General features: G+C 44.6%; 1 protein-coding gene across 1 annotated transcript in view; it reads right to left on the reverse strand.

The window, feature by feature from the left end:
• Positions 1-11,778: 11,778 nt before the first annotated feature.
• The window catches only part of LOXL2 (lysyl oxidase like 2), a 93,461-nt gene continuing 78,195 nt past the window's right edge, over positions 11,779-27,044 (reverse strand). Inside the window, 6 exon segments of the mRNA XM_032229886.1 lie at positions 11,779-12,191; positions 14,370-14,421; positions 14,423-14,526; positions 17,387-17,499; positions 21,122-21,368; positions 23,081-23,243. Of these exon segments, the coding sequence (XP_032085777.1) occupies positions 12,025-12,191; positions 14,370-14,421; positions 14,423-14,526; positions 17,387-17,499; positions 21,122-21,368; positions 23,081-23,243 (846 nt within the window). The 3' untranslated portion in view covers positions 11,779-12,024.

A 27,044-nucleotide genomic window follows, 5' to 3' on the forward strand; every position in this document is an offset into this window, starting at 1 on the left:
CTTTCCTGTCCCTTCTTGGATGCTCAGATGCAAAAGGGAAAACATTACTCCTTTTTGTTTTGTTTTTAGTTGTTTTGCTAGCCCTCTGCCAGCGACCGGGGGGGGGGGACATCCCCCCCCCCACACTCCGTTTTCAGCCTGCAGCCCTCTGCCAGCTAAAACTGACCTTGGGGGTGGGGATGCAGCCCTCCGAGTTACATTATCGCTGGCAGAGGCACTGCGGTTCGGTCCTTTTCTGTTTTCAGGGCAGTCCATGGGCCAGAACTAAGCACCTCATGGACCAGATCCACGCACGGTCTTTGAGTTTTGATACCCTGGCTTAGATGAAGTGGATGAATTGGTTTTGCAGGATGCAGTCTGGATTGATCACCAGGATCAGAGGTTTCAGAATAGAATAGAATAGAATAGAATAGAATAGAATAGAATAACAGAGTTGGAAGGGACATTGGAGGTCTTCTAGTCCAACCCCCTGTTTAGGCAGGAACCCTACACCACTTCAGGCAATGGTTATCCAGCATCTTCTTAAAGTCTTCCAGTGTTGGGGCATTCAAAACTTCTGGAGACAAGCTGTTCACTGATTAATTGTTCTAACTTCCGAGAAATTTCTCCTCAGTTCTAAGTTGCTTCTCTCCTTGATTAATTCCCACCCATTGCTGCTGCTTCTACCCTCGGGTACTTTGGAAAATAGCTTGACTCCCTCTTCTTTGTGGCAACCCCTGAGATATTGGAACATTGCTGTCATGTCTCCCCTAGTCCTTCTTTTCATTAAACTAGACCTACCCAGTTCCTGCAACTGTCTTCATATATTTTAGTCTCCAGTCCCCTAATCATCTTTGTTGCTCTTCTCTGCACTCTTTCTAGAGTCTCCACATCTTTTCTACATCATGTCGACCAAAACTGGATACAGGTTTAGTCTTCCGAGCTTTTGGACTACTTCCGTAGTCCATTCTTAGGAAAAATCTCTACCGAAATGTAGAGAGTAGAAGAGAGAGAGAGAGAGAGTAGAACTTCTGCTATAACACATTCCAGTAGAGAGACATTCCCCGAGGATGGACTCCAACATTAGTCCTAATTAAAAGTAAAATTTTGTTCACTTTCTCAAAACAGTTGCATGGTCCAATCACGGTGGGATCCGGCAACTGGGGTAGCATCACTCCGCCTTCTTCCAACCAGGTGTGAGAATGTATTTGTTTTGGCTACAGAAACCCCTTTATCTTAAATCTGCCCCTCCATATCCTTCAGCCTCAGTGTAGCAACACTGAAGCGGTAAAAATGGCTTCAGTCAGGTCAGCTTCAGAGTTGACACCAGTGGTGAAATTCAACATTTTTTACTACCGGTTCTGTGGGTATGGCTTGGTGAGTGTGGCAGGGAAGGATACTGCAAAATCCCCATTCTCTTCCCACTCCTGGGAGAAGGATACTGCAAATCCCCCATTCCCTCCCCATTCTGGTGCCAGCAGAGATGGTATTTGTTGGTTCTCCGAACTACTCAAAATTTCCTCTTACCTTTTCTCCAGAACCTGTCAGAACCTGCTGAATTTCACCCCTGCTTGACACCTACAGCTGCAAGTTTCGATTTTCAATTCATGTGGTGGAATGACTTCTCAGCCCTCTCATGCTGGACTACAGGTCCTAATTAGATTATGCATCTAATTAGATTATGTGTCTAATTAGATTTATATGTGAAAAGAAAAGACTAATGAAGACGCTAAATCATTTACTCTGCAGAAGCCAATGACTTATTTATGGACTCCATTGTTCGTTTGTTTTTACAAAAATTAAAATGGTTAACATCTAAGCTGAAATTCTCAGTGATTTGCTCAAATCCTTGTTTGTTTGCTACATTTGAGAACTTAGAAAAATTGAGTTGGGATACTGCTTTGGCCTGTGATGGGCATTCAGTGGTGGGGGAAGACTTACCACCGTTCTAAGAGATGTGGTTTTTCCATTCCACTGGCCAAATCAGATACTTTGCAGTCTGGATTTTGCTGAGAGTGGTCGTGATTTTGAGCGTTGCAGAATTAGCACGCTATCATATGCATCTTTTTCTAAGGCCTTGTTACAAGCTTTAAGAGCTAGTTCCTGGTCAAACTAAATCTGAGTTCTCCAGTCAAATTACGGGCTGGACAAAAAAAATGATTCTCAGCCAAAAAGGACATCATTGCTATAGTTTTATTACTATTAATGCAAGTAGGTTGAAGTCAAAATTCAGGTGGATGCATCTCTCCCTCTTTGCTGTCCCCATTTGGTGTTCTGACGTAGGTTTCACCAAATCACGAAACTGACTCCTTGTCCTGAAAAAGCCTCTTTAATTTGGTTAATGTGAATTCCTAGCATTCACATCCAGCAAAGTCCTGGCAAACAATCTTTCAAGAGTAAATTGCAACCACAGACCTTATCAGTCCTTGGATGGTTGCTAGGCCGATATCTTCCAGACACAACGCTGTACAAGGAAATACTTGGCAAGGAGACTCTCAGATAAGCAAATCTTCCCACTAATAATACAAACTAATGGTCTCATGCAACCCCCCCCCTTTCACTCCTATTTATTCCCTATGGGAGGGGCCATTCAGTATCTCCTTGTGCCTTTACTCCTGAGTTGACCCCTGTTCCTTAATTGTTCCCTTCTCCTGGCAGCTCTGCGCGTGCACACACCGGGACCAGGCTCCAGCTGTTCTTCTGCCCCACTGATCTCTGACTCCAAAGGCAACTGATAACTGTCGGACGGCCCTGGTCCCATCTACCGCCGACCCTCATCAGAGTCTTCCCAGACTCCAGGACTGGCCCATGTTCCTCCCCAACCTCCTCACTGCCCGAGTCTGCTGCCAGCTCTTCTGGCCATTGGCGGGCCACAACAGTAGGAGTGGCCTCACTGTTTGATTTGTAGAAAGCCACACTGAAGGGCTGTATTGCTAGTAAATGTGATTGTAGCTACCTCAAGGTATTAGGTCCCCAATACAGATAAGCAATATACCTCCTCTAACATTTCAGGACCTTATCCCTCCCCTCCCCCTCTACAACCCCTTGCATCTCTAGGATAAAACCTGAGTAAAAGGTGAGGTTTTTGACCAAATGTTGCTTGAACCCATCCATTCAGAAGAAATTGAATTTGTTGGAGGAGAATTATTTGTGGAATGAGGATCCTGGTGCTCTCCAAGCTGAGTTGTTTTCTTGCAGATGTTTAATTACCAAACTAGGTAACATCATCAGCGCACTGCAAGAAAAGAACCAGGCTAAGAGAGCATCAAGGATCTCTCAGATTGGATTTGTCGCAGAAAGTGCAACTTTTTACTAACCATGCTTGACATGGGAGAGCGAGGATGAAGGCTGCAAATGGAGTGGTTAGCTTTCAGGAAGGAAGATTAGTATTGTGGCCCACCAGCAGATTCGGACAGTGAGGAGGTTGGGGAGGAACTTGGGCCAGTCCTGGAGTCTGGGGAAGGCTTGGATGAGGCTCTGTGTCAGAGGCAGAGAGGGGGCCAAGGCCGTCTGACAGTTATCAGCTGCCTTCGGAGTCAGACATCAGTGAGGCAGAAGAACAGCTGGAGCCTGTTTCCAGTGTGTGCATGCGCAGAGTTGCCAGACAAAAGAAACAGGTAAGAACAGGGTTCGACTTGGGAGAAAGGCACAACAATGGACGGTGAATGGCCCCATCGCATAGGGAATAAAAGAGGAGCAAAAGGGGAGTGGAGTTTGCAGGAGACAATTAGTTCATTCCTGCATTCTTGCCAGTATTGCGGCGTCTGAAAGATATCCACCTGGCCACTCTCCAAGCCTGATAAAGGTCAGTCATTGTGAACTATCTGGAAGATCGTTTGGACTTTGCTGGAGAGGAATTCACTGTAAATTAAATAAAAGGGTTTTATTGGGACAAGGACTCGGCTTTGCGCTGCTGGGGAAGCCTAGGTCAGAAGAATTAGATTAGTTTTACTAATGTAGAATGAACACTGCAGTTTTCATCTGTCTCCCATTAGGGGAAAAAGATGGCAGGAAACTTCTCTCCAACGTCCGTAGTCCTGGTCAGAGAAGACTTGAAGAAGGCTTAGCGCCACATGTTCCTCTCCTCTGTACTATCAAGGCAAAGAGCCACCAATATATTCTCCCCTTCAGGTTGTCTGCCTAACTGTTGTAAACCAATGTGGACGCCCAGTAAAAATTGTTGTTTCCAGATTTCTCAGCCTGGTTTGTTATTGTAAGAGAGGTTTTTTGTTTTGTCATGGTTGTTCTGTGCCCCTTCCCCAATTACTGCCACACACGTGAGAGGACCCAGGTCATAGTAGCTGTTGGCAGTGGATATTGGTGTTGTTGATTGTGGTGTGTTTTTCTCAGCTGCTGTGCATTTTAATCTTGTATTTATGGCACCATGCTATTGTTTTCATCCACTCAGTTATTTGTTGAGAGGGTGGACTATACACGTTGATCAGATAAAATAACTACATTCATATTAGGTATGAGTGTGAGCCCTAGCCCATGATATATGGCATATTAAAGCAGGATAATGGAGGGAGGGAGGAAGGGAGGGAGAGAAGGACGGAAAGAGGGTGGAAGGAAGAGAGGGAGGGAGGAGGGAAGGAAGAGAGGAACAGGTAGGGAGGAAAGGAAGGAAGAAAAGGGAGAGTGGAAGAAGAGATGAAGGCAGAAATGGAGGGAAGGAATGGAGGAAGGGATGTAAGAGGGGGGAGGAAGGAAGAGAGGGAAGGAGGAGGGAAGGAAGAGGGAGGAAGAGAAGAACAGGGAGGGAGGAAAGGAAAGAAGAAAAGGGAGGGTGGAAGAAGAGATGAAGGCAGAAAGAAAGGGAGGGAAAGAATGGAGGGAGGGAAGTAAAGAGGGTGGAAGGAAGAGAGGGAAGGAGGAGGGAAGGAAGAGGAAGGAAGAGGAAGGAAGAGAGGAACAGGAGGGAGGAAAGGAAGGATGGAAGAAGAGATGAAGGCAGAAGGGGAAGAAAGGGAGGGAAAAAGGAACGGAGGGAGAGAGGAAAGGAGGGAAGGCTAGTTCAAACATGGTTTTATGAATGGCAATTAGGCTTGCCCATGCCCATTGTGTGGTAGAGAGATCCGTTGTGGAGAGAACCAGCTCTGAAAGTTATTAGTGCAACCTTTAAAAGAAGTCACCAACGGTCAGCATAACTTCAGTTTATTCATACAACATTTATACCTGTGCAAAATACCATTTTAAAATTCCTCTTAGCTTATCCTCCCAACCAACGTGTCTGGACCAGTTCTCATTTGACAAGTAAAGAATCAGCGGAGAGCGAGCAAGAAAAGGGAGCGGGGTGGCTATTAAAGGGAAAAAAAAGGAAAAATTCACAGTTGTCCCTGATCAAGAAGAGTTGCGTGAACGTGGTTTGCCATAAATCTCCACAGTACTGGACGAGACACTCTTTGATAACATGGTTCACCTCTCCGGTTACAGATTTATTTATTATTGCCTTTCGTAAGGTAGCCAAGGAATGAGTTTTCAAGAAAGGAAGGCTTTAAGTCGTTTAGTTTTATCTTTATGCTTTAGCTCAGGGGTGTCAAGCTCAATTTCATTGAGGGCTGCATCAGGGTTGTGCTGACCTCAGGGCGGGGTGGAGGAAGCTGGGTGGGTGTGGCTAGGGTGGGCGTGGCCAGCTTGACATCATTCCTGTCGGGGGCGTCTGTGGTGGACTGAGCGTCTGCCAGTGAAAACAGGCTGCCGAGCCTCTGGTTTTTGGCTGCCACGGCCTCCTGCAACCCTCTGCCAGAGGGTTGCAGGAGGCCATTGTAGGCTGAAAATGGAGCTCAGGAGCTCATTTTTGCTGGCAGAAGCACCACGGGCTGGTCCTTCAATGTTTTCAGGCAGCTCCATGGGCCAGATCTACTGTATTTTTCGGAGTATAAGATGCTCCAAAGTATAAGATGAACCTAGTTTTGGGGAAAGAAAACAAGGGGAAAAAAATCCTACTTCTGTCTCCCAGCAATTTGCCTCCTTGCAAAAACAGCAACAGTACAGACAATATACACTTTCGTGTTACATTTTCAGACTATACTTGTATAGATGCTGTTAAAATTGATGTGGCTTTCTGGAGGTACAGTTATTCTCTGCTATTTAAAAGATACAATAGCACTGGGCCTCTTCAGATCAAGCATTTATTTTAAAAACTTCTTCATTTTGTTAAGCTGTCTAGAACAATAATAAAGCAGTCTTGAAAAAAATAAGTCTAATAAATTGAACATTCTATAGACATTTATGGTTATTGACATCTTGCAGCAAACAGCCTGATTAGCACAAGAAAAAAAATCTGCTTTTGCCTCTTAGCAATTTGCCTTGTGAAACAAACAGCAAGTTTCACTTTCAATTTCAGCCTGCCTCATGATCATCAGCTGTTTCAGGCTGCAAGGATTGCTATAGCCTATTGCAGCCTCCGCAAGCCCCATTTTCCCCGTTTGCGGTGAGGCGGTAAATTCAATTTTATCAATTCAATTCAATTTATTAGATTATAGGCCGCCCAATCCCGGAGGAATTGCTGGGAGGCAGAGGTCAAAGGGTGGGGGATGGTGGGTAGGTGGGCTAGATTCAGTGTATAAGACACACCCAAATATTCAACCCTTAGGGGGGAAAAGGTGCGTCTTATACTCCAAAAAATATGGTAAGTACCCCGTGGGCTGGATCTGGGCCCCAGCCCTTGAGTTGGACACCCCTGCTTTAGATACATTGAATTCCTTCTCGCTTATAGTGTTCAAATATGGTAGGTTTAAAGTCTTCATGCAGCAATAGCTAGTAACGTCTATGGTCAGAGACAAACTATCCTTAGTCACTGATGCGTAAAAGAAACAATAAATTTCACCTTTGCCTTTTTGAACCTCCAAAAACATCTCTGATTATTATTATTATTATTTTAGAAGCAAAATGCTGGTGCTCTGATCCCCTGCAGCAAATGTAGTTTGATTTTTCAGTTGCCTCTTTTGTACAGGATCCCAAAATCGAACCCTTGCGGGTGTGTTTTTTTTTTAAAGAATCATTTGGAAGTACTGTACACAAACTCTCTCTCTTTTCTTTAAACATAAGAAACCAAAAAAATATTCAAGTAGGAATGGTTTTCTGGAGTAATTGTTTGACCTCAAACAAACAGAGGCAAACGTGCTTAGCACCACCATACCAGAAGTAGTATTCAGCAGGTTCTGACCAGTTCTGGAGAACTGGTAGCAGAAATTTTGAGTAGTTCAGAGAACCGGCAAATATTACCTCTGACTGCCCCCCCACCATCTATTACCTGCCTCCCGAGAACCAGCTGATCGGGAGGAGAATTAGGATTTTGCAGTATCCTTCCCCTGGACTGGGGAAGAAAGGGAGATTTTACAGTATCCTTCCTCTGGAGTGAGGTGGGAATGGAGATTTTACAGTATCCTTCCTATGGAGTGTGGTGGGAATGGAGATTTTACAGTATCCTTCCCATGGAGTGTGGTGGGAATGGAGATTTTACAGTATCCTTCCTCTGGAGTGCAGTGGGAATGGAGATTTTACAGTATCCTTCCCCTGGAGTGGGGTGGGAATGGAGATTTTACACTATCCTTCCACTGGACTGGGGAGGAAATGGAGATTTTACAGTATCCTTCCCCTGGAGTGGGGAGGGAATGGAGATTTAGCAGTATCCTTCCTCTAGAAAGGGAAGGGAATGGAGATTTTACATTATCCTTCCCCTGGAGTGGGGAGGGAATGGAGATTTAGCAGTATTCTTCCTCTGGAGTGAGGTGGGAATGGAGATTTTACAGTATCCTTCCCATGGAGTGGGGTGGGAATGGAGATTTTACAGTATCCTTCCCATGGAGTGTGGTGGGAATGGAGATTTACAGTATCCTTCCTATGGAGTGTGGTGGGAATGGAGATTTAGCAGTATCCTTCCCCTGGAGTGGGGTGGAATGGAGATTTAGCAGTATCCTTCCTCTGGAGTGCAGTGGGAATGGACATTTGCAGTATCCTTCCCCTGGAGTGGGGTGGGAATGGAGATTTTATAGTATCCTTCCCCTGGAGTGGGGAGGGAATGGAGATTTAGCAGCATCCTTCCTCTAGAAAGGGGAGGGAATGGAGATTTAGCAGTATCCTTCCCTGGAGTGGGGTGGGAATGGAGATTTAGCAGTATCCTTCCTCTGGAGTGCGGTGGGAATGGACATTTTGCAGTATCCTTCCCCTGGACTGGGGAGGAAATGGAGATTTTACAGTATCCTTCCCCTGGAGTGGGGAGGGAATGGAGATTTAGTAGTATCCTTCCTCTGGAGAGGGGAGGGAATGGAAATTTAGCAGTATCCTTCCCCTGGAGTGGGGTGGGAATGGAGATTTTGCAGCATCCTTCCCCTGGAGTGGGGTGGGAATGGAGATTTGACTGTATCCTTCCCCTGGAGCAGGGTGGGAATGGAGATTTAGCAGTATCTTTCCTCTGGAGTGGGATGGGAATGGAGATTTTACAGTATCCTTCCCCTGGAGTGGGATGGGAATGGAGTTTTTGCAGTATCCTTCCCCTGGAGTTGAGTGGGAATGGGCATTTTGCAGTATCCTTCCCTGGAGTGGGGTGGGAATGGAGATTTTCCCTGGAGTGGGTGGGAATGGAGATTTTATAGTAACCATCCCCTGGAGTGGGGTGGGAATGGAGATTTCCCTGGAGTGGGGAGGGAATGGGGATTTTGTAGTATCCTTCCCCTGCGAAACCTACCTAGCCACGCCCACCTAGCCATACCCACAGAACTGGTAGTAAAAAAATGTGAACCCCACCACTGCCCCATACATTTACTAAAGCAAGGGTTGTCATCAAATGTCAAGATGGTTACAATCACAATGGTTGGGAGTTGTCCCCTTGATTTTTTGAATCCCTTCAAGGACTCTCATGTAAAATGTGTCCTAAGACATTCATTTTTTTTATTCTTACAAGATATCATAGGATGGTTTGCTGTAATGAATGGGGAAGAGGTCTATCGTGGGAAAATCTTGGTGTAATTGATGTATTACTTAATATTGGCAGGAAGGAAATATGTGTTGGTGGCACGGACAGAAAGGAGATGGATAAGGCAGAGCAGCTGTGAACAGCTTACTGCAGGGGATGTCAAACTCAATTTGATTGAGGGCCACATCAGAGTTGTTTGACTTTGGGGGGCTGGGTGGGGCATGGCCAGGATGGATGTGGCCAGCTCGACATCAGCTTGGTTGGGGGCGCCTATGTCGCCGGAGCGCTCTGCCAACGAAAAGGAGCACGCAGCCCTCCATACCTCCATTTTTGCTGGCAGAGGCAACGTGGACGGCCTTCTGTTCCCAGGGGGATGGCCACTGACGGGCCAGATCTAAGCACCCACTGAGCCAGATCCGCCCGCAGGCCTTGAGTTTGACACCTCTGGTTAATGTGTTTCAAAAGAAATTCACCTTCTTGTGTTTTTTTTAAAACCAAGATGGAAGTTACGATGGTTTCACCTCCCCCCCCCCCAAAATCAAATATCACCCGTGTTCTGGTAATGTCAGCAGCCGAAGAAGAAAGGTCACCTCCCACCAGTGGATAGAGTCTGATGTTTGAACGTCCGCGAGACAAAAGACCAAGGCTGAAGGAGAAGTCCTCCAAAAAAGGTAACTCTTGAGCAACAAACCCCCTTGCGAGTTGCTGTCAGGTGCCTCTTCGGACGCTGGTGGACCAAAAAGGGTGGCGGTGAGAGTTTGCCAGGGCTTGACGTACGTGGGGGGGAAGCAAAGTCGTACAGCTCAGTGCAAAACTTTCCTCCTCTTGAAATGGTGTGAAATTTTGAGTCTGCGCTGCGGTCTCCTCTGGAACGTTGCAAAGTAGGTTTGTAGTAACACCTTCAAAAATAACGTACAGAGCTAACATGAAACGTTCATGGTTGGTTGCTTGATAACTCAGTTTTCGGAGCAGGGTTAGGAAATCATGGGAAAAAGCCCCTCCTTTTTTTCTTTTTTTCTTTTTTTACTTATATTAACAGAGGGCCTACAGTTAAAACACCTGATTGTCCAAAGTCCATTGAAGTTTCTTTTGGTCTGGTTCATAGTAAGAGTGGGCTGTGAGAAGGAGAAAAAAAAAGAGAGAAGAGTCAAATAGTACAGTCCACTTGGGATAGCTATGGGCAAAAGGTGAAAAACTACAGGTGTTCCTCAACCTACTGTAGGAAGTTAGCACCCACCCCTCTCCTAGAAAATGAAATATCCTGGGAGAAGCAGAATATTATATTACCTAGGATAAGAATGGAGAGAAACATGCTTTATAGTAGGAAACAGACTCACTCTTAAGAGCCCCCATATCCTCAATGGGCCATTAAAACTCTGGGCCAGTCTATTCTACATAATAAATATCTCCCCTTCAGCTCCAGGGTGATGCGGGATTAAGGCATGATAGTTTAGCCCTTTACCCATCTCACCACAGGGCACCTGGGAAGAAGCAATGCTGAACCAAACTTGGATTCAAGACACCTTACAGAGTTGCCTCTGCATGGCCCCATGGGAGTCTGACAACCAATCAGAATACAAGGTCAAAGGCCAGAGAAGGCATAAAAACCAGTGACTTTCAGCATCTCTGCCCCATTTCTATTCTTCACCAACATCTGGAGCATGTGATCCCCTTTTCTGTTCAGGAGCTCAAACCATGTGATCCTGTCACCATTAAACCACTTTCCAAGCAGCCTCCAAGTTTCATTCTTTTTCCCACGTGGAACTGAACCAGAAGGACATTTCTTCCAACACTACAACCCAGTTGGGGACAGAATTTCATTAGAGTCATGCCCGACTTTTATGACCTTTTTTGCCCTTGATGTTAAACAAATCAATGCAGTTGTTAAGTGAAACAAGCAGGGGGAATGTCAGATAATGCTGATTTTTAAACTTTGCTTTTCAAAACAGGTGAATTTCCTAGCTGGCATTTGAGATTCTTTGATACATGAGGGGTTCCTGGAAATTTATCCCAAAAACCCACAAACCCTTGCAGGATTCCAGGATGACCTTTTAAATGGGAGTTTCAGAAACCAATGAACCAACTCTAATCGATCACAAATTGTCATAGTTTAACAAATGAACAATTAAATGAATGGGATGTTTAAGTAAAAAAATTTTAAAAATCTTTTTCTTACACTGTTTGATACAAGCGATTCTATTATGTAGAGGACTACAGAGACGGCTTGAAAGAAGGAACATGAGGGCAATTTATAAACAACACAGCATAGCCTTGAGAAAGGTAGGGTGAGAAAGAAAACTCTAGACGCTGTCTTGATTCTCTTCGGTACAAGAGAGACAGAGACAAGATAGACAGAGACAGATAGAGAGAGACAGAGAGAGAGACAGACACATACAACACACAGAAACTGAGAAGCAGATAAACATGGAGAAAAGCAGAGAGACAGAGAAAGACAGACAGAGAGAGAGAGAGAGAGAGAGACAAGAGGAGAGAGAGAAGAAGACAGAGAGAGAGCAGAGAGAGAGAGAGGAGGAGAGAGGAGAGACAGACCCGAGACGAGGAGAGAGAAGCTGATAAACAGGAGAAACAGAGAGAGACGCAGAGAGAGAGAAAAGAGGGTACTGAGAGAAATGGATTATAACACATACAGAAGAGAGAGAGAGACACTCAGAGAGAGAGAGAGAGAGCGAAAGAAACACACACTGCAGAAGCAGATAAACACACATAGAGAGAGAGAGAGATGCAGAGAGAGGCAGAGAGAGAGACAGACGAGAGAGAAAGAGAGAGAAAGGAGAGAGAGAGAAAGAAACACATGAGAAGCAGATAAACACACACAGAGAGAGAGAGAGAGAGAGACGAGCGCAGAGAGAGAGAGAGAAAAAGAGGTACACAAACTGAGAGACGGATATACCACACACAGGAAGAGAGAGAGAGAGAGAGAGAGACACGCAGAGAGAGACACACACAGAGAGACACACAGAAAGACACATATTCACACAGAGAGAGGCAGAAAGGGAGGAGAAAGTTTGTCAGGCTTTCAAGATCCTACAACTGTAGAGTTTTGATAGGGTTACTACGGTCTGTTTCCTGATCTTGAAGAGCTGAGAACTACTTCATGGATACAAAGCTTATCTCTGCAAGTACTTGTTTAAAAGAATAAAAGTAAAGTAAAAGCCAAACTTACCTATATGGCAGTTAAACACCCACACACGTAGTGGCCCGTACCTGACGTTACAAAGCATAACGTTGTTGGAGTAATCAGACTCTGCCACTTCAAAGTTGGGATAACAATGATCTGGGTAAGATAACAGGAATGTTAGTGTGATTAATCGGAGATACGTATAATGGTGATTGGGTGTGTGTAAAAAAAGTTACTTTGATCATGCAGTTGAAGCCCATCTCTTTTTACACCTCCACAACTGAAAAGGGGAGACTTCAATTACCTATCACTAGCAAACAATTTTCTAGCACAAGCTGATGCAGTCATTGTATTTACTGGAGCTAAAATAGCCCAAGACAGTGGTTCTCACCTTTATTTTTGCCTTTCATAATAATCTTAATAATAATAATAATAATCTTAACAACAACAACAACAACAACATGAGATAATAATAAAAATGAGAAGGTGAAGATCTTGTGGGACTTTTTGAATACAAACGGATCGTCATTTGGAGCACAATATGTCAGATATCACAGTTGTAGAGGGCTGAAGTGTACAGTTTATTGATGTCGCTGTTCCAAGAGATGCTAGAGTCGAAGAAAAAGAACTAGAAAAAATGAAATATCGCGACCTGGCCATCGAAACTACACGGCTATGGATGAAGCATGTAACAGTGATACCCATTGTCATTGTCCAAGAATTTTACAAGATACACCCCACAAATTGCAGCTTCCTGCAATAACACCAGCGGAACTGCAAAAAACTATGCTACTCGGAACGTCTTATATTTTAAGAAGGTCCTTAGTTGATACCTAGGATGCTGTCAGCAAGCCGTATCAAACTATTAGCACCAGTCACTGGTATTTGCAATGCATTTTTGAATGTTTCAGTTGGCTGAGTTTCATGTTTAATGAATAAAGTATATAATAATAATATCTATATTAAAAAGGCTGTAGGTATGTACTGTATATATGTTGCAGCATAACTCTGGAGTGCTTCAAGCAATTTGAACCAAACTGGTAGACAGATGACTTATCCTCTGGAAACAAATATGTGTGTGTGTGTGTGTGTGTGTGTGTGTGTATTCCAGCATAACTCTGGAGCGCCTCGAGGTGATATTCTGCCGGTTCTTACCGGTCAGGCAAACAGGTAGCAGCGGCGGTGGCTGGAGACTCTGCTCACCTGCCTCAACATAATGCGCGACCTTCTGCTCACATTTGTGAGCTGGTAGCAAAGGTAAGTGAATCCCACCACTGGCTAGGAGGCAAATCAATGTGACTGACCCAGTTACTGTATTCTGAGGATATACTTCCAAGCATATTAAGGTACAGGTAGGCCTCAATTTACAACCACAGTTCAGCCCAAAATTTCTGTTGTTAAGTGAGTTTTGCCCCATTTTGCGACCTTTCTTGCTGTAGTTGTTGTGAATCACTGCAGCTGATTAGTAATCCAGATGTTTAAGTGAATAGCAACAGCACTTAGAGTTATATACAATGCTTTTTACAGCCCTCTCTAAGTGGTTTAGAGTCAACCTCTGCCCTCAACAATCTGGGTCCTCCTTTTACCCACCTCAGAAGGATGGAAGGCTGAATCAACCTTAAGCCTGGTGCGATTCGAACTGCCAAACTGCAGGCAACTGGCAGGCAGCAGAAGTAGCCTGCAATACTGTACTCTCACCACTGCACCACCATGGCTCTGAAATCTGGCTTCCTCATTGACTTTGCTTGTCAGAAAGTTGCAAAAGGGGACCATGTGACTCCGGATGCTGCAACCGTCAAAAGTATGAATCAGTTGCCTGAATTTTGATTGCACGATCATGACAGTGCTGCAACTGTGAAAAATGACCATATGTCACTTTTTTTCAGTGCTGCTGTAAATGTGAACGGTCATGAAATGAACTGTTGTAAGTCGAGGACTACCTGTAATCAACTGGCTGGCAAAGAGAGAGGCTGGGTTACTTATATCCTGCAAACATGGCCTAGGGCAGGGTCAGCAACCTGCGGCTCTGGAGCCACATGTGGCTCTTTCATCCTTCTGCTGTGGCTCCCTTTTGCAGGTCCGCTCCACAATTGATAGGGCTTTCGATTAGGACAGGTAGAGGAAAAAGGATGCCATGCTAGGAGAAGACTCTATGGTGGGAGAACCGGACTTCTGGTCAGCAGAGGAAAAAGGACGCCGTGCTAGGAGGAGACTCTATGGTGAGAGAACCACACTTCCAGTTGGCTCCAGAACTGAATGGGGCTTCCTATTAGGACCTTTCTGGCTCTTTGAGTGTTTATGGTTGCTGACCCCTGGCCTAGGGTTACCGTTCACGGGCGGAATCATAGCTTACCCGGAAGATGTAGTCTCCTTGTTTGAGATCGGTTAATGTCAATCCACTGGCAATCAATATCATGCCGATACACCTCATAGCATCCGACGGAGATCCCTTGCTCCCCAAAGTTTGCACAGTTATACTGCTTCTGCACTCCTAAGAAGTCAGTGCAAAGATATGTTATCAACGTTTTGGTTGGTCTTTTAACTAAGCAACAATAAGAGATGTGAGCTATGGATAATGCTTTAGATGAGCATACTGACAGGGAACATGGGCTTTGCAGCTGGAAACCCACTTCTGTGCAAGGATCAATGGTTCCCATTTTAAAATTATGGGACGTTTCAGGTTAACAGAGTTGGGAGGGACCTTGTAGGTCATCTAGTCCAACCCTCTGTCCAAGCAATAGTCCCTACACCATTTCTGACAGATGGCAGTCCAGTCTTTTCTTGAAAGCTCCCAGGGATGAAGCTCCCACAACTTCTGAAGGCAACTTCTGTTCCATGGGTTGATTGCTCTCACTGTCAGAAAATTTCTCCTTATTTCCAGGTTTAATCTCTCGTGTTCAGCTTCCATCCATTGTTCCTTGTCTGGCCTTCAGGTGCTTTGAAAATAGCTTGAACCCTTCCTCTCTGTGACAGCCCCTCAAATATTGGAAGACTGGTATCATGTCTCCCCTGGTCCTTCTCTTCACTAGAGTAGCCATGCCCAGTTCCTGCAACTGTTCATTGTATGTTTAAGTCTCCAATCCCCTGATAAAAACCCCTAAAAGTTGCCTGTCATGTCTTTTTTTATTTCCTGAAGGATGAAGCGTATCATGTAAGTAGCCCAAAGGTGCTTCTTCAAAAAGGCACAGGGACTTTTTTGGCTTTGAAGATGCGCTGAAGAAGCTTCTTGGATGAGGAGAACATTTGCAAATGAATCCCCCTCCCAAGAAAAACCAGTTGCTTTTTTTGTGGGGGGGGGATAGCACCTTTGGAACAATCATAACCCAGATAATTGAGAATTCTACTAGACATAGCAAGCAATTAAATATCCTGTTTAATGGTATCACCAAGAAGGGGTTACACAATGGCAGTTGACTTGGGGGGAGACGTTGTGATGGTGAACCTTTTTCACCTCAGGAGCCAAAAGCCACTCATGTGCGAGCTATCACATACGCTAACGTGCCCACCCCCATAATTAATGCCCCCTGTGCCATGCCCCCCTGGTGCATGCATGAGTGTAACGCCCCCTGCTGCCCTGAACATGCACGCACGGCTTTTTTGGACCCTGGGGAGGGTAAAACAGCCTTCTCTCCCCCCACCCCCCGGAGGCCTTCCGGAGGCTGGAAATGGCCTGCTTTCTGACTTCCGGTGGGCCCAGTAGGTTCATTTTTTTGCCTTCCCCAGACTACAGAGGCTTTCTAGGAGCCTGGGGAGGGTGAAAAACAGCCCAACACACAAACCAGAAGTTCGGAAACAGGACTTCTGGGTTGCCCATTGGGCCGTTTTTTCCTCCCTTTGGAGGGCAAAAAAACAGCCCAAAGCGCAAACTGGAAGTTCGTTCCTGAATTTGCAGGAAACGGCCAAAAATCAAGGCTGACAGGGCAATGCTTCACGTTCCCTAGGAAATGACTCCGCATGCCACCTGTGCCATAGGTTCGCCATCACGGCCTTAGATTTTCCTCACTTCAATGGAGATATACTAAATCAGATTAGCCCACCATCCTGATTTAACATAAAGCACTTTCCTATATCCACAGCAGAGGTGGGTTGCTCCCCGTTCGGACCAATTCAGTCGAAGTGGTAGTGGCATTCAGGCCTGGGTTGCAGAACTGGCAGAGACCCAGGCCTGCACTCCCCCGAACCAGTTTCCTCACCAGTTCCCTGATGGCCGCCATTTTGTTTTTTAGTGACTGCGCCAGAGGTCGGTTTCCTATCGGTTCGGGCCGGCTCAGCAGAGTAAGTAGTAACTTGGTCAGCCATGTCCCCGAACCGGTTCTCTCGGCGATGCTGTATGTTCCTCCATCTTGTTTCCAATTTTTTTACTACTGTGCATGCCTGAAGCATGTCCCCGATGTGAACCAGCAGTAACAGAAGCCGGAACCCACCCCTGGGTTGTGCGTGCACAGTTCACTTAAATTGTTTTGTGCATGTACAAAGAACAATTTACATTGAATACGCGCATGCGCATGAGTTGCAAACCAGTAGCGGTCCATAGGAATGAGTGGCTAGAAGTAGTATTTTCTTCAGTCTGAAGAGGAATGTATCATCTTTAAAGATTTATTCCCAGGAATGTCCTGGACCCTCGAGCATTCTTCAACCAGATTTATGGATAGGTTAAACAAAGTACGGTGGAAAGTTGGTTCTCCATTTGATTTTAATAGCAATAGCTATAGTACTCAAAATTATATACCGCTTCACAGTGCTTTTTACAGCCCTCTCTAAATGGTTACACAGTCAGCCTATTGCCCCCAACAATCTGGCTCCTCATTTTACCCACCTTGGAAGGATGGAAGGCTGAGTCAACCTTGAGCCTGGTGAGATTTGGACTGCCAAATTGCAGTCAGCAGAAGTAGTGTGCAGGACTGCACTCTAACTACTGCACCACTGTGGTTCATAATGTCATGGAGACTCAGCCTTTAACATACAATATTTTCTATGCTGATGTTATGATGGAAAACAGCTGCGCAGTGGAGGGCTTCAAATTTTTTTACTATCAGTTCTGTGGGCGTGACTTGGTGGGTGTCCGGTGGCTTAGTGGGCATGGCTTGGTGGGCATGGCAGTGGGAAGGCTACTGCAAAATTCCCCCATTCCCTCCAGATCAGCTGGGACTCGGGAGGCAGAGAATAGGTGGGGGCCGGGGGCCACCAGAGGTGGTATTATAGGTTCTCCGAACTACTCAAAATTTCTGCTACTTGTTCTCCAGAACTGGTCAGAACCTGCTGAATCCCACCTCTGCATCTGGGGATTAAGGAGTGCTAATCACTGCCATAATTATCAATGCACTGAAATAAGGTTGGGAAAACACATGTACCGTCTAGGCAGTCAGTGTCCTCCAGGCAAAAGCTGGCTTTGTGGCCTTCGGCAACTTGTGTCCAGTTGCTATCCAACAGATCGTAGTGGGCAAAGACTTCCATGCTGTGGTAATGGCCCTATGGAAGCCAGAAAGAAAGCAATTTGCTGAAGGTTGTCAACAAGCTTTGATGTGTAAACTCAGCATTGATTATGTTAACTGGGTGGATTAATGAAACAACTGCAAGAAAACCACCAAGCTCAGAGAGCACCAACCCCCCCCCCCAAAAAAAAAAACCTGAATTACAACTATTGTTTTCTATCGATAAACTCAGCTCTCTGGGGTTTAGTTAGGAAGTCATGGTTAAGGCTGGTGAATCTAGACACTATCTTTATAGAATCAAAGCATATCTGATTGTTGTTGGTTTGAGACACACCAGAATGACAATTTATCATGACTGTGGTATCTCCCCTACCATCTATGTATACAGGGAATTTATTTTTCGGCTAAAATACTATATTAGCCTATCTGTAAGCCTTAGCCACTGCTCATCCAAATTTACTACTGGTTAACCCAGGGGTCGTCAACTTAAACATTCAAAGAGCCACAAAGTTCCTAACTGGAAGCCCCCCAGTTCAATTCTGAAGCTAACCATTCAATTCTGAAGCCATCATAGAGTCTCCTCCACATCCTTTTTCCTCTATCTGTCCTAACCAAAAGCCCTATCAATTGTGGAGCTGACTGGTGACAGGGAGCTGCAGCAGAGGATGAAAGAGCCACATGTGGCTCCAGAGCCACAGCTTGCTGACTCCTGGGTTAACCATAAATGCTTTTCATTCAGGTGAAAACACCTCCCAAATGTGATTATTTACTGGATGAATTCCAGCTTGGTGATGTTAGTCTAGAAGAAGGAAATAAATACCATATGGAACACAGTTTTGGGGGAATCCTTTTATTTGTCCCAAGCAATAATATAATTGAATTCATGTGATTTTATAGTCTCAAGTCCATTCCTGTCAACCTCTAGCTGTCTTCAAAAACTGAGAGAATTATGCCTTAGAACAGTGTTCTTAACTGTGGCAACTTTAATATGTATGGACCTCAATTCCCAAAATGCTGGTTGGGGATCTCTAGGAGTTGAAATCCACATATATGAAGTTGCTACATTGAGAAATGCTGCCTCATGAGATTCTGAGACTTTGGCCTAATGGGCAAGATGATACAGAGCACAGGTGTCAAACTCGCCATGTCATGTTGCCATCACATGATGTTTCGCAATGTTTTTCCCATTCACGGAGCTGGGGTGGGCCTGCATGTGACGCAGCTGGGCAGCAGGCTGCCAGTTTAACACCCCTGATATAGAGAATGGGTCAAGAACCTTAATATATAGAAGATACAGCTCTTGGATGAGGAGAGCTGATGTCGTGATGATATGACGTGCTATCTTGGAGCTCCAAGATCGCCATCGATATCTCTGCTGCTGGACAGTCCTTTTGGACCTAAACCGTCCCATAGAGACGGTGATAGAGAAGGGCACATCCTGCTGATCTCAGGGACATCGCAATTCCTTGATTGATCCAGGAGAAGCTCTTTTTTCTGGTGACAGAGAAGCAGCCATTGAAGCTGTTGAAGTTGGGACAGCTCCAGAATGGAAGGAAAGCAGGAGAGAAAGTGTGTTAAATGGGTGAGATAAATTTTATTATTAGAGATCACCCCAAAAAACCAAGATACAGCTCTTTAAAAGCAGGGGACATAGGTCTTTTAAATTAAAGGAGTGGTGTGGTGACCTAGAGATGGAGCTCTTGCCTCACAATCAGGAAGCTGTGGGTTTGATCCTGGGTACAATGAGAATATATCTGCTGAACAAAACTCCGTATTGGTGACAGGAAAAGCATCCAGCCATTAAATACACTGCTAGCTCCATTCAATTGCCCAGACTCCACCTTGCAAGGAATTAGGCAGTTGTTAAAAGATGATGATAGGTCTTTTAAATGAATGCTTGATGGAATTGATAAAAGCCAATAAATCTAGTCTCAGTTTCCACAAAAGTAGAAAAGTGCCTGCTAAAGTTGCAATTGTCTTGCTTAGAAATGTATTTTTCTTGAAGCTCAATTCATAATTTGGGAATAAACTTAACCCAGCAGTGCTCCACAACACCCTAGATCAAACTAAACAACGAACTCACTTCCAGGGAGATAATCCAGCTGCAAGTACAGTACTCGGTGGGAGGCCTAATTCAAAGATTTAGTTAAGCTTTAAAAGTTTATATAGCTTGAGGGTTGATGATTTGAAGAGCCATCTGCTCCTATTTATCCTGCCTGGCCTTCTTTTCATCAACATAGATTTTAGCAGATGGTTACAAAGGGACCCCCATCTCTTTGCAGTGATGTTCATTGCAACCTGTTTTGTATTTTTGTTTTGTTTTCCCCCTCATCTGATACTTGAATGTTTGAAATAGGACTTCAGCTAAATGTGGGACTCTAGAACTGAGCTATGGTTCCTTGCCCAAAACAAAACTAATGTGTGAATATCTATGGAGATTCTCAGTCATTCAGGATATAGTTGTCCCAAAGGTGTTTTCTCAAAAGGCCACTGGACCTTCTTTGTTTTTTCTTTGATCCTGAGGGTACAGATAAACCCACAAGTGGCCTCAACAGCTCTCAGAAAGAATGCTAATGACCAGATGACTGCAAGGAATATAAATCCCTCCATCCTCCACCACTCAGTCAGAACTGACAAAGATTCTTGGATGAGAAGCGAAACGTCTTCAAGGAAAAAGAAAGTCCAGTTGCCTTTGAAAAATTACCTTTGGGGCATAAAAAAGATTAAGGTTCCCCTCGCACATATGTGCTAGTTGTTCCCGGCTCTAGTGGGTGGTGCTCATCTCTATTTCAAAGCGGAAGAGCCAGCGCTGTCCAAAGACGTCTCCGTGGTCATGTGGCTAGCATGACTAAATACCAAAGGTGCACGGAACACTGTTACCTTCCCAACAAAGGCGGTTTGTATTTTTCTACTTGCCTTTTTACATGCTTTCAAACTGTCAGGTTGGCAGAAGCTGGGACAAGTAGCGGAAGCTCAATCCGTTACACGGTGCTAGGGATTTGAACCTTTCTGATTGACAGGTTTAGCACCTTAGCCCCTGAGCCACCATGTCCCATATTGTATGAATATTTGATCCTTTTTGATCAACATGGAATTTATGCTTGCATGGGTGGGTTCATAAGCATCAGGTACATTGTAATCAGCTTTTCTGTCAAATATTGAAAGAGATTCTGGCATCTTGGATGAGGTTTTAATTTTGAATTTGTGCAACAGCCACAATGAATGCCCAGAGAATGTGAACGGCACACTTGCGTGTGCAAAAAACAAGTGTAGAATCAGAAAACAAGCTCATCCTGGTATAAGTTGTGGGAAACTAAGGAACTGCAAGGCAGAGTTAGTTAGCTGATTTGCACCTGAGAAAATAAACCACCGAGGACATTGAACACCTGGAATTCAGTATGGGGAGGTGAGACATTGATCTGTTTATTCTACTTGCATGTGGGGGAAAGCATTCAGATTGCAGTAGAATGCACTCGTGGGCTTGTTGAGTATGACTTTGAACCAATGGCCAACGGTATTTTAATTCAACCTAAGAACTCTTTTTTTCTTCTTGCAGGTCTGTGTTGGTGATCCTGCATGAGTTGTGTCAACCTTCAGTGGCTTTCCCTTTTTCCTCCTTCCCATTCTACAAAAGCGAAGATAGAAAGCAAGACTTGCCTGTGGCATTCGTGCCAGATCCAAGCGTGGCGGCCCGTTTTGGGACGGAAGTCAGCCTGCCCGTTATTATGGATCTGGGAGGAGAAGCGGAAGAGTCTCCTGTAACCTGAGGTCACCGAGGTATTGACCGCAGAGGAGGCCAGGCAATTCTCCTCCATGGCGCACTGTAGCACATGCATGGGCCGATCCTCCAGATAGGACGTTTGTTCTACTTCCTTGGCGTTGAGGACGAGATCAGCCGCAGCTGCAGACATGAATAGAGAATAGGACTTTGCTTTTATTATTTCCGCTGGAGGATTTATAGGCTGCCTTGAAATATGGAAGGTTTCCCAAGAAAACATTTCAAGACCGGTGTGCATCCTAAGATAGGGTTAAGACTCCTATCAGAGTTGCTTCTATTTATGGAAGTTGATGCCTAATGCTATGGCAGAGAGATGTGATATGGACCACTAGTGGGATTCAATTTTTTTTTACTGCCAGTTCGATTGGCGTGGCTTGGTAGGCATGGCTTGGTGGGCGTGGCAGGAGAAGGATACTGTAAAATCTCCATTCCCTCCCGATCAGCTGGGACTTGGGAGGCAGAGAATAGATGGGGGTGGGGCCAGTTAGAGGTTATATTTACTGGTTCTCCGAACTATTTAAAATTTCTGCTACCGGTTCTTCAGAACTGGTCAGAACCTGCTGAATACCACCTCTGATATGCACACATTATTATCGGAGGAAGACACCAGCAAAGTGTTTTTATAGTATTGTCAAGAAATCTATCTGGATTTAGCCACTGTGGCGCAGTGGTTAGAGTGCATTACTGTAGGCTATGTCTGCTGATGGCTGCCTGCAATATGGCAGTTCAAATCCCACCAGGCTCAAGGTTGACTCAGCCTTCCATCCTTCCAAGGTGGGTAAAATGAGGACCCAGATTGTTAAGGGCAAGAGGCTGACTCTGTAAATGGCTTAGAGAGGGCTGTAAAGCACTTTGAAGCAATATACCATGTTTTCCCGAAAGTAAGACAGGGTCTTATTTTCTTTTGACCCCCGAAATAAGCAATTAGCCTTAATTTCAGGGAGGTCTTATTATGTTTGAGGTGCAGGAGACGGCAAACATGGTCACCTCATGGCTGCTGCTGTGTTGCAATATTTTTTGGGGAGGGCTTATTTTAGCGCATGCACTCAAAAGCCCGATTGGGCTTATTATCCAGGGAGGTCTTATTTTCAGGAAAATAGGGTATAAGTCTAGGTGCTATTGCTTTTGTGTCCTTGTGACATCAGGAGAGAAGCTCAGCTTAAGGAAGTCTTTATGTTAATTCAGATCACAGTAGAATACATTTGCTGGGGCAAACAGCAGCACTTGGCTCACTTTGGCTGAGCAGAGAAAGCTTGAGAGGTTAGATCTTGTTAGAACTAGAATGGGAGGTCTGAAGAACTCCCAAAGCTATGATCCCATCTGGAAAATTGAAACTGTAAAGTAGGCAATGGTAGATCTTTTCCATTAAGTAAACCACATGGACACAGGACAGCCAGGGACTAGAAACGTGAAGCATTTTTGAGTTTAGGATCAGATTTCTCCCTGAAATACTGAACATAGAACATGGAATTACAGGGCTAGAAAAGACCTCAGAGGCCTTCTAATCCAGCCCCCTGCTCAAGGCAAGAGAACTCATACCATCCCTGTCAAATCCAGTCTATTTTTGAAAAGTTCCAGTGATGGAGAAAACTCCAGGAGAAAAGCTATTCCATGGATTAATCGTTCATTATTGACCAATTAACTGAAGATTCTTTACTTGAACATAATTCATTGGTTTCAAAACAGATTTGTTATACTCACTACGTCACAATAACCAAGGTTATGTAGCATTCACCCTCGTTAAACCCAACAAATCGCTGAAAACATGAACACGCTTGACTGCGGTTTAGATAAACTGGGCTCTAGATGTGAGCTAAGGAAGCCAAAGTGCTTACTTTCTGTGCAGGAAACACCAGCTGCATGGCGTCCGCCTCCCTTGGGGCAGGAGACTTTGGCATCATGAGGGCAGTGTAACAAAGACATTTCTACCCCGGAGCATTTCATCCCACTCATGACCACGTTGTCTGCATCACTGCTTCCATACCAATACCAGGTCTCCTAGTGAGAAATACCAAAGAAAGGAAGGTGATTAAGTATAGATGCTTTGCAGTATTGATGGGCTGGCTGCTAAAGCAAGGTCATGGCACGCACTTGAAAGTAAATCAGGAAGATTGGAATTGCGGGGTGGGGGTGGGGTGTCTGTCAGGCAAGAACAAAGAATGCTGATCAACAGGAAATATGCATGTGTAAAGCCTGTAGCAATTATGGGTAGTTAGAAAGTTGACAAAAATAACAAGGATTAGACAATTTGCAGACCTCAGCCAAGAGATGGTCTGCAGCAAATGAAATGTCTATTAGATAACTCCTGGAGCATTCATTAGGCTTAGGAATGGGACAGCTATAGACCAATAGAACAAATTGTAGAATTATTGCTAAAATGTTTATTAGAGGATATTTCTTATTATTTCACCTTGTTCCGTCTTCTCCTTTAGTGAAATAGCAATAGCAGTTAGACTTATATACCGCTTCATAGGGCTTTCAGCCCTCTCTAAGCAGTTTACAGAGTCAGCATATTGCCCCCACAGTCTGGATCCTCATTTCACCCACCTCGGAAGGATGGAAGGCTGAGTCAACCTTGAGCCGGTGAGATTTGAACCGCCGAACTGCAGCTAGCAGTCAGCTGAAGTGGCCTGCAGTACTGCACTCTAACCACTGCACCACCTCGGCTCTCAATGTATAAAGCTTCCTTAATCTTTTGTTCTGGGTTCTTGGCCTTTTGACCAGGAGCCCTCTTCCTTAGAGTACTCCAATAAAAAGCCATCAGAAAACCTGCACCTCTTGTCTACCGTCCATCATTGCCTTTGACACCAGGCTCAGGCCCGAATTGGGAACAATAATATGTCTTAAATCATCTGTCAGGTTCCGAAGGGTTAAGGAAAACAACCAAACACAGAGACGGTTTGAAAATGCCGTTTATCTTCCTCCAGCACGAACTGGCCAACAAAGCACTAAGGCAATGAATAAATGGTCAGAGCTGACAGCCGGTGGTCCCCACCACCTTTTATACTTTATTTGGTATTTAGGCTAAATGCTCACACACCCATCACCTCGTCACCCAGAATGAAAACCACCTGGCAATCAGTTATGGCTTGTTCTCAGTCAGTTATCAGTTATGGAGAGTTCTCAGCTGGATTGCATGTGGAGGAGGGAGATTCCCAGCTGGTAAGCACAATTCCTGGCAGCTTCCACTGCTTACCCGCCGGAGCTGACACCACCTTTCGCACTTCAGTAACCACTGGAATGGCTGAATTTTAGTTCTGTTTTGCTCAGCCTGGGGGCCTAATGACCAGCTCATTGCACAGTCTTCTTATTTTTTCAGTATCAAACTCATCACGTCATGTTGCCACCACATGACATTTTGTGAGGTTTCCCCCCCTTCACGGAGCTGGGGTGGGCATGGCCTGCGTGTGACTCATCTGCCCACAGGCCACCAGTTTGACACCTCTTGCTTAGGAGAATTCCTGATTTAAAGGCCAGGATTCAAAAATTCAAATTCAGGTTTCCTGTCTACTCTGGAGCAGGCCATCCTTTCCTTCTTTTATTGAGGAAGAGTCTTTAGTGATGTGACCAAAATAAGGTGAAATGATCCGAAGTAAAACAAATGCAAGTAATGTAAAGCAACATAGAGACGTAATAAAACAAGGGAAATTGAAGCAAATGGTCCAGCACAGTTGAGTTTGTCCAGACAACCCTCTAAAGTTAAAGCTAAGCCTCAAACCTTGTAATACTGAGCCCTAATGGTGGAGCAGAACTTGGCAATGTTTCTGGAAATCTTCAATAAAAGGTCTGAAAGTATAAGGCCAACAATTTATAGGTTCTGGCCAAACAACACAGCCAGGAAGAAGTGGATATATGAAAGCTGTATACCAAGAATCATAAAGAAGCAGCAGTGTAAAAATGTGAACCACTAATTCAGTAGCCCATTCTGGACATGTATGACAGCACTCACAATATGGAATATTGTCAAAACCTTCCCTCCAACTGGCAGGTTTTTTAAAACATTAATAAGGTATCCCAGCAATTGTAGTGGTTGACTGACAACTGATAAAATGTCCAGGAGATGATTTTGTAAACAGCTGCTCCATTATCAGAGAAAAAATCGGCTTCCTTGTCTGTTGGAAAGAAGCATCTTAGATAGAAACACAGAAAATGCCCTAATGCAGGGGTGTCAAACTCAAGGCCTGTGGGCTGGATCCAGTCCATGGGGTGCTTAGATCTGGACCACAGGGCCGGTCTGGAGACAGCAAAGGACCAGCCCGAGATGCCTCTGCCACAGAAAATGGAGCTGGGAAGGGCCGCGTGTGCAAAACAAACTAAAAACAAAAGGAAAGGAGAAATTTCCCCTTTTGCATTTGAGCATGCAATAAGGGACAGGAAAGGAGAAAGGGAAAGAGGAAAGGCAAAGAAAAATAAGGAAAAAGGGGAAGAGAGCAAGGAAAGAAAATAAGGAAAGAGGGGAAGGAAGAAGAAAGAATGAAGAGGGAAAGAAAGAAGGAAGGAAAGTAGGAAGGAAGGAAGGAAGGAAGATTATAATGAAAGGGAGGGAGGGTCTCAGGGAAGTCCTGCCTTAGCACTTGACCAACACAGATACCCCCGACATGAGTCCTGTGTCACACCCACCATGGCCACACCATGGCCCTCCGAGGTCAAACACAACCCTGATGCGGCCTGCAATGAAATCCAATTTGACATCCCTGCCCTAATGCATGGGGAATAAACTCATTCTAAATTGAGAATAGCATGGTTGCTGGCATTCTTGCAGCTTTGTCCCTTTCATTTCAATAAATCTTGTTAAAGAAGTTTTTGTGCGCATATGACCTAAAATGATTGGCTGAGTCCGATCCTAACTACAATGGAGAAGCAAAACAGAATGGCTTTTGACCAAGGTAGACTCTGCTTCTTTGTGAACATTTTATGAGAAAAGCGATGTTCAGAATCCAAACCAGGGTTTAGCTGTTCTAGAAAGTTATACTATGTTCCCTAAGATTCCAGCTGGTTAGTGCAATATTTTAATCAGGGCACAAAAAAGTTTTGGTAGAGGGATGTGCTTGGCTTTTGAGGCTTAGCATAAATAATATGATTACTGTATTCTTATGCCAATAATTTGACCGATTGAGAATGACTACTTAGCCAAGTTCTGCACTGTTTTTTAAACTTCAAATTATCAATGATATCATCGACGACAGGATAGGAAGGCAACATGACTTTTGATCCATCTTTGCAATAACATTTGGAAGTCAGGAAGCATTTCTGATTGGCTAAAGAACCATAAAATTTGGTTCAAGAGAACTGAAAATTGTTCCTAGTAGAGATTGTAAATTCCTTCCCTGTCTTGCTGATGTATTTACGACACACACTTTATGCAAGATTCAACCCAATTTAAAAGACTTCCAGGACCTAAAAAGGAACAATCTACTTTTTCAGAAATGGAACTCCCTCCCTTTCAATGGTGTTCCATCACAAGTCTTCTAATAGCTCCTTAAGCTCCCTGCCTTTAGGTCTAATCAATAGAACAATTAATGATTGGGAGTGACAGATGATTGCCTATTCCAAACCAGCTTTGCTAGTAAAATTACTAAGGGTTCCAGATGGTAGAACTCCTAATGCCTGTGAGTCCCTTGGACTGCACGACAATCAAACCGGTCAGTCCTAGAGGAGATCAACCCTGACTGCTCTTTAGAAGGCCAGACTCAAATACTTTGGCCACCTAATGAGAAGGAAAGACTCACTGGAGAAGAGCCTCATGCTGGGAACGATGGAGGGCAAAAGAAGAAGAGGATGACAGAGAAGGAGGTGGCT

The sequence above is a fragment of the Thamnophis elegans genome, chromosome 13 (genome assembly GCF_009769535.1).
Source record: "Thamnophis elegans isolate rThaEle1 chromosome 13, rThaEle1.pri, whole genome shotgun sequence".
Lineage (NCBI taxonomy): Eukaryota > Metazoa > Chordata > Lepidosauria > Squamata > Colubridae > Thamnophis > Thamnophis elegans.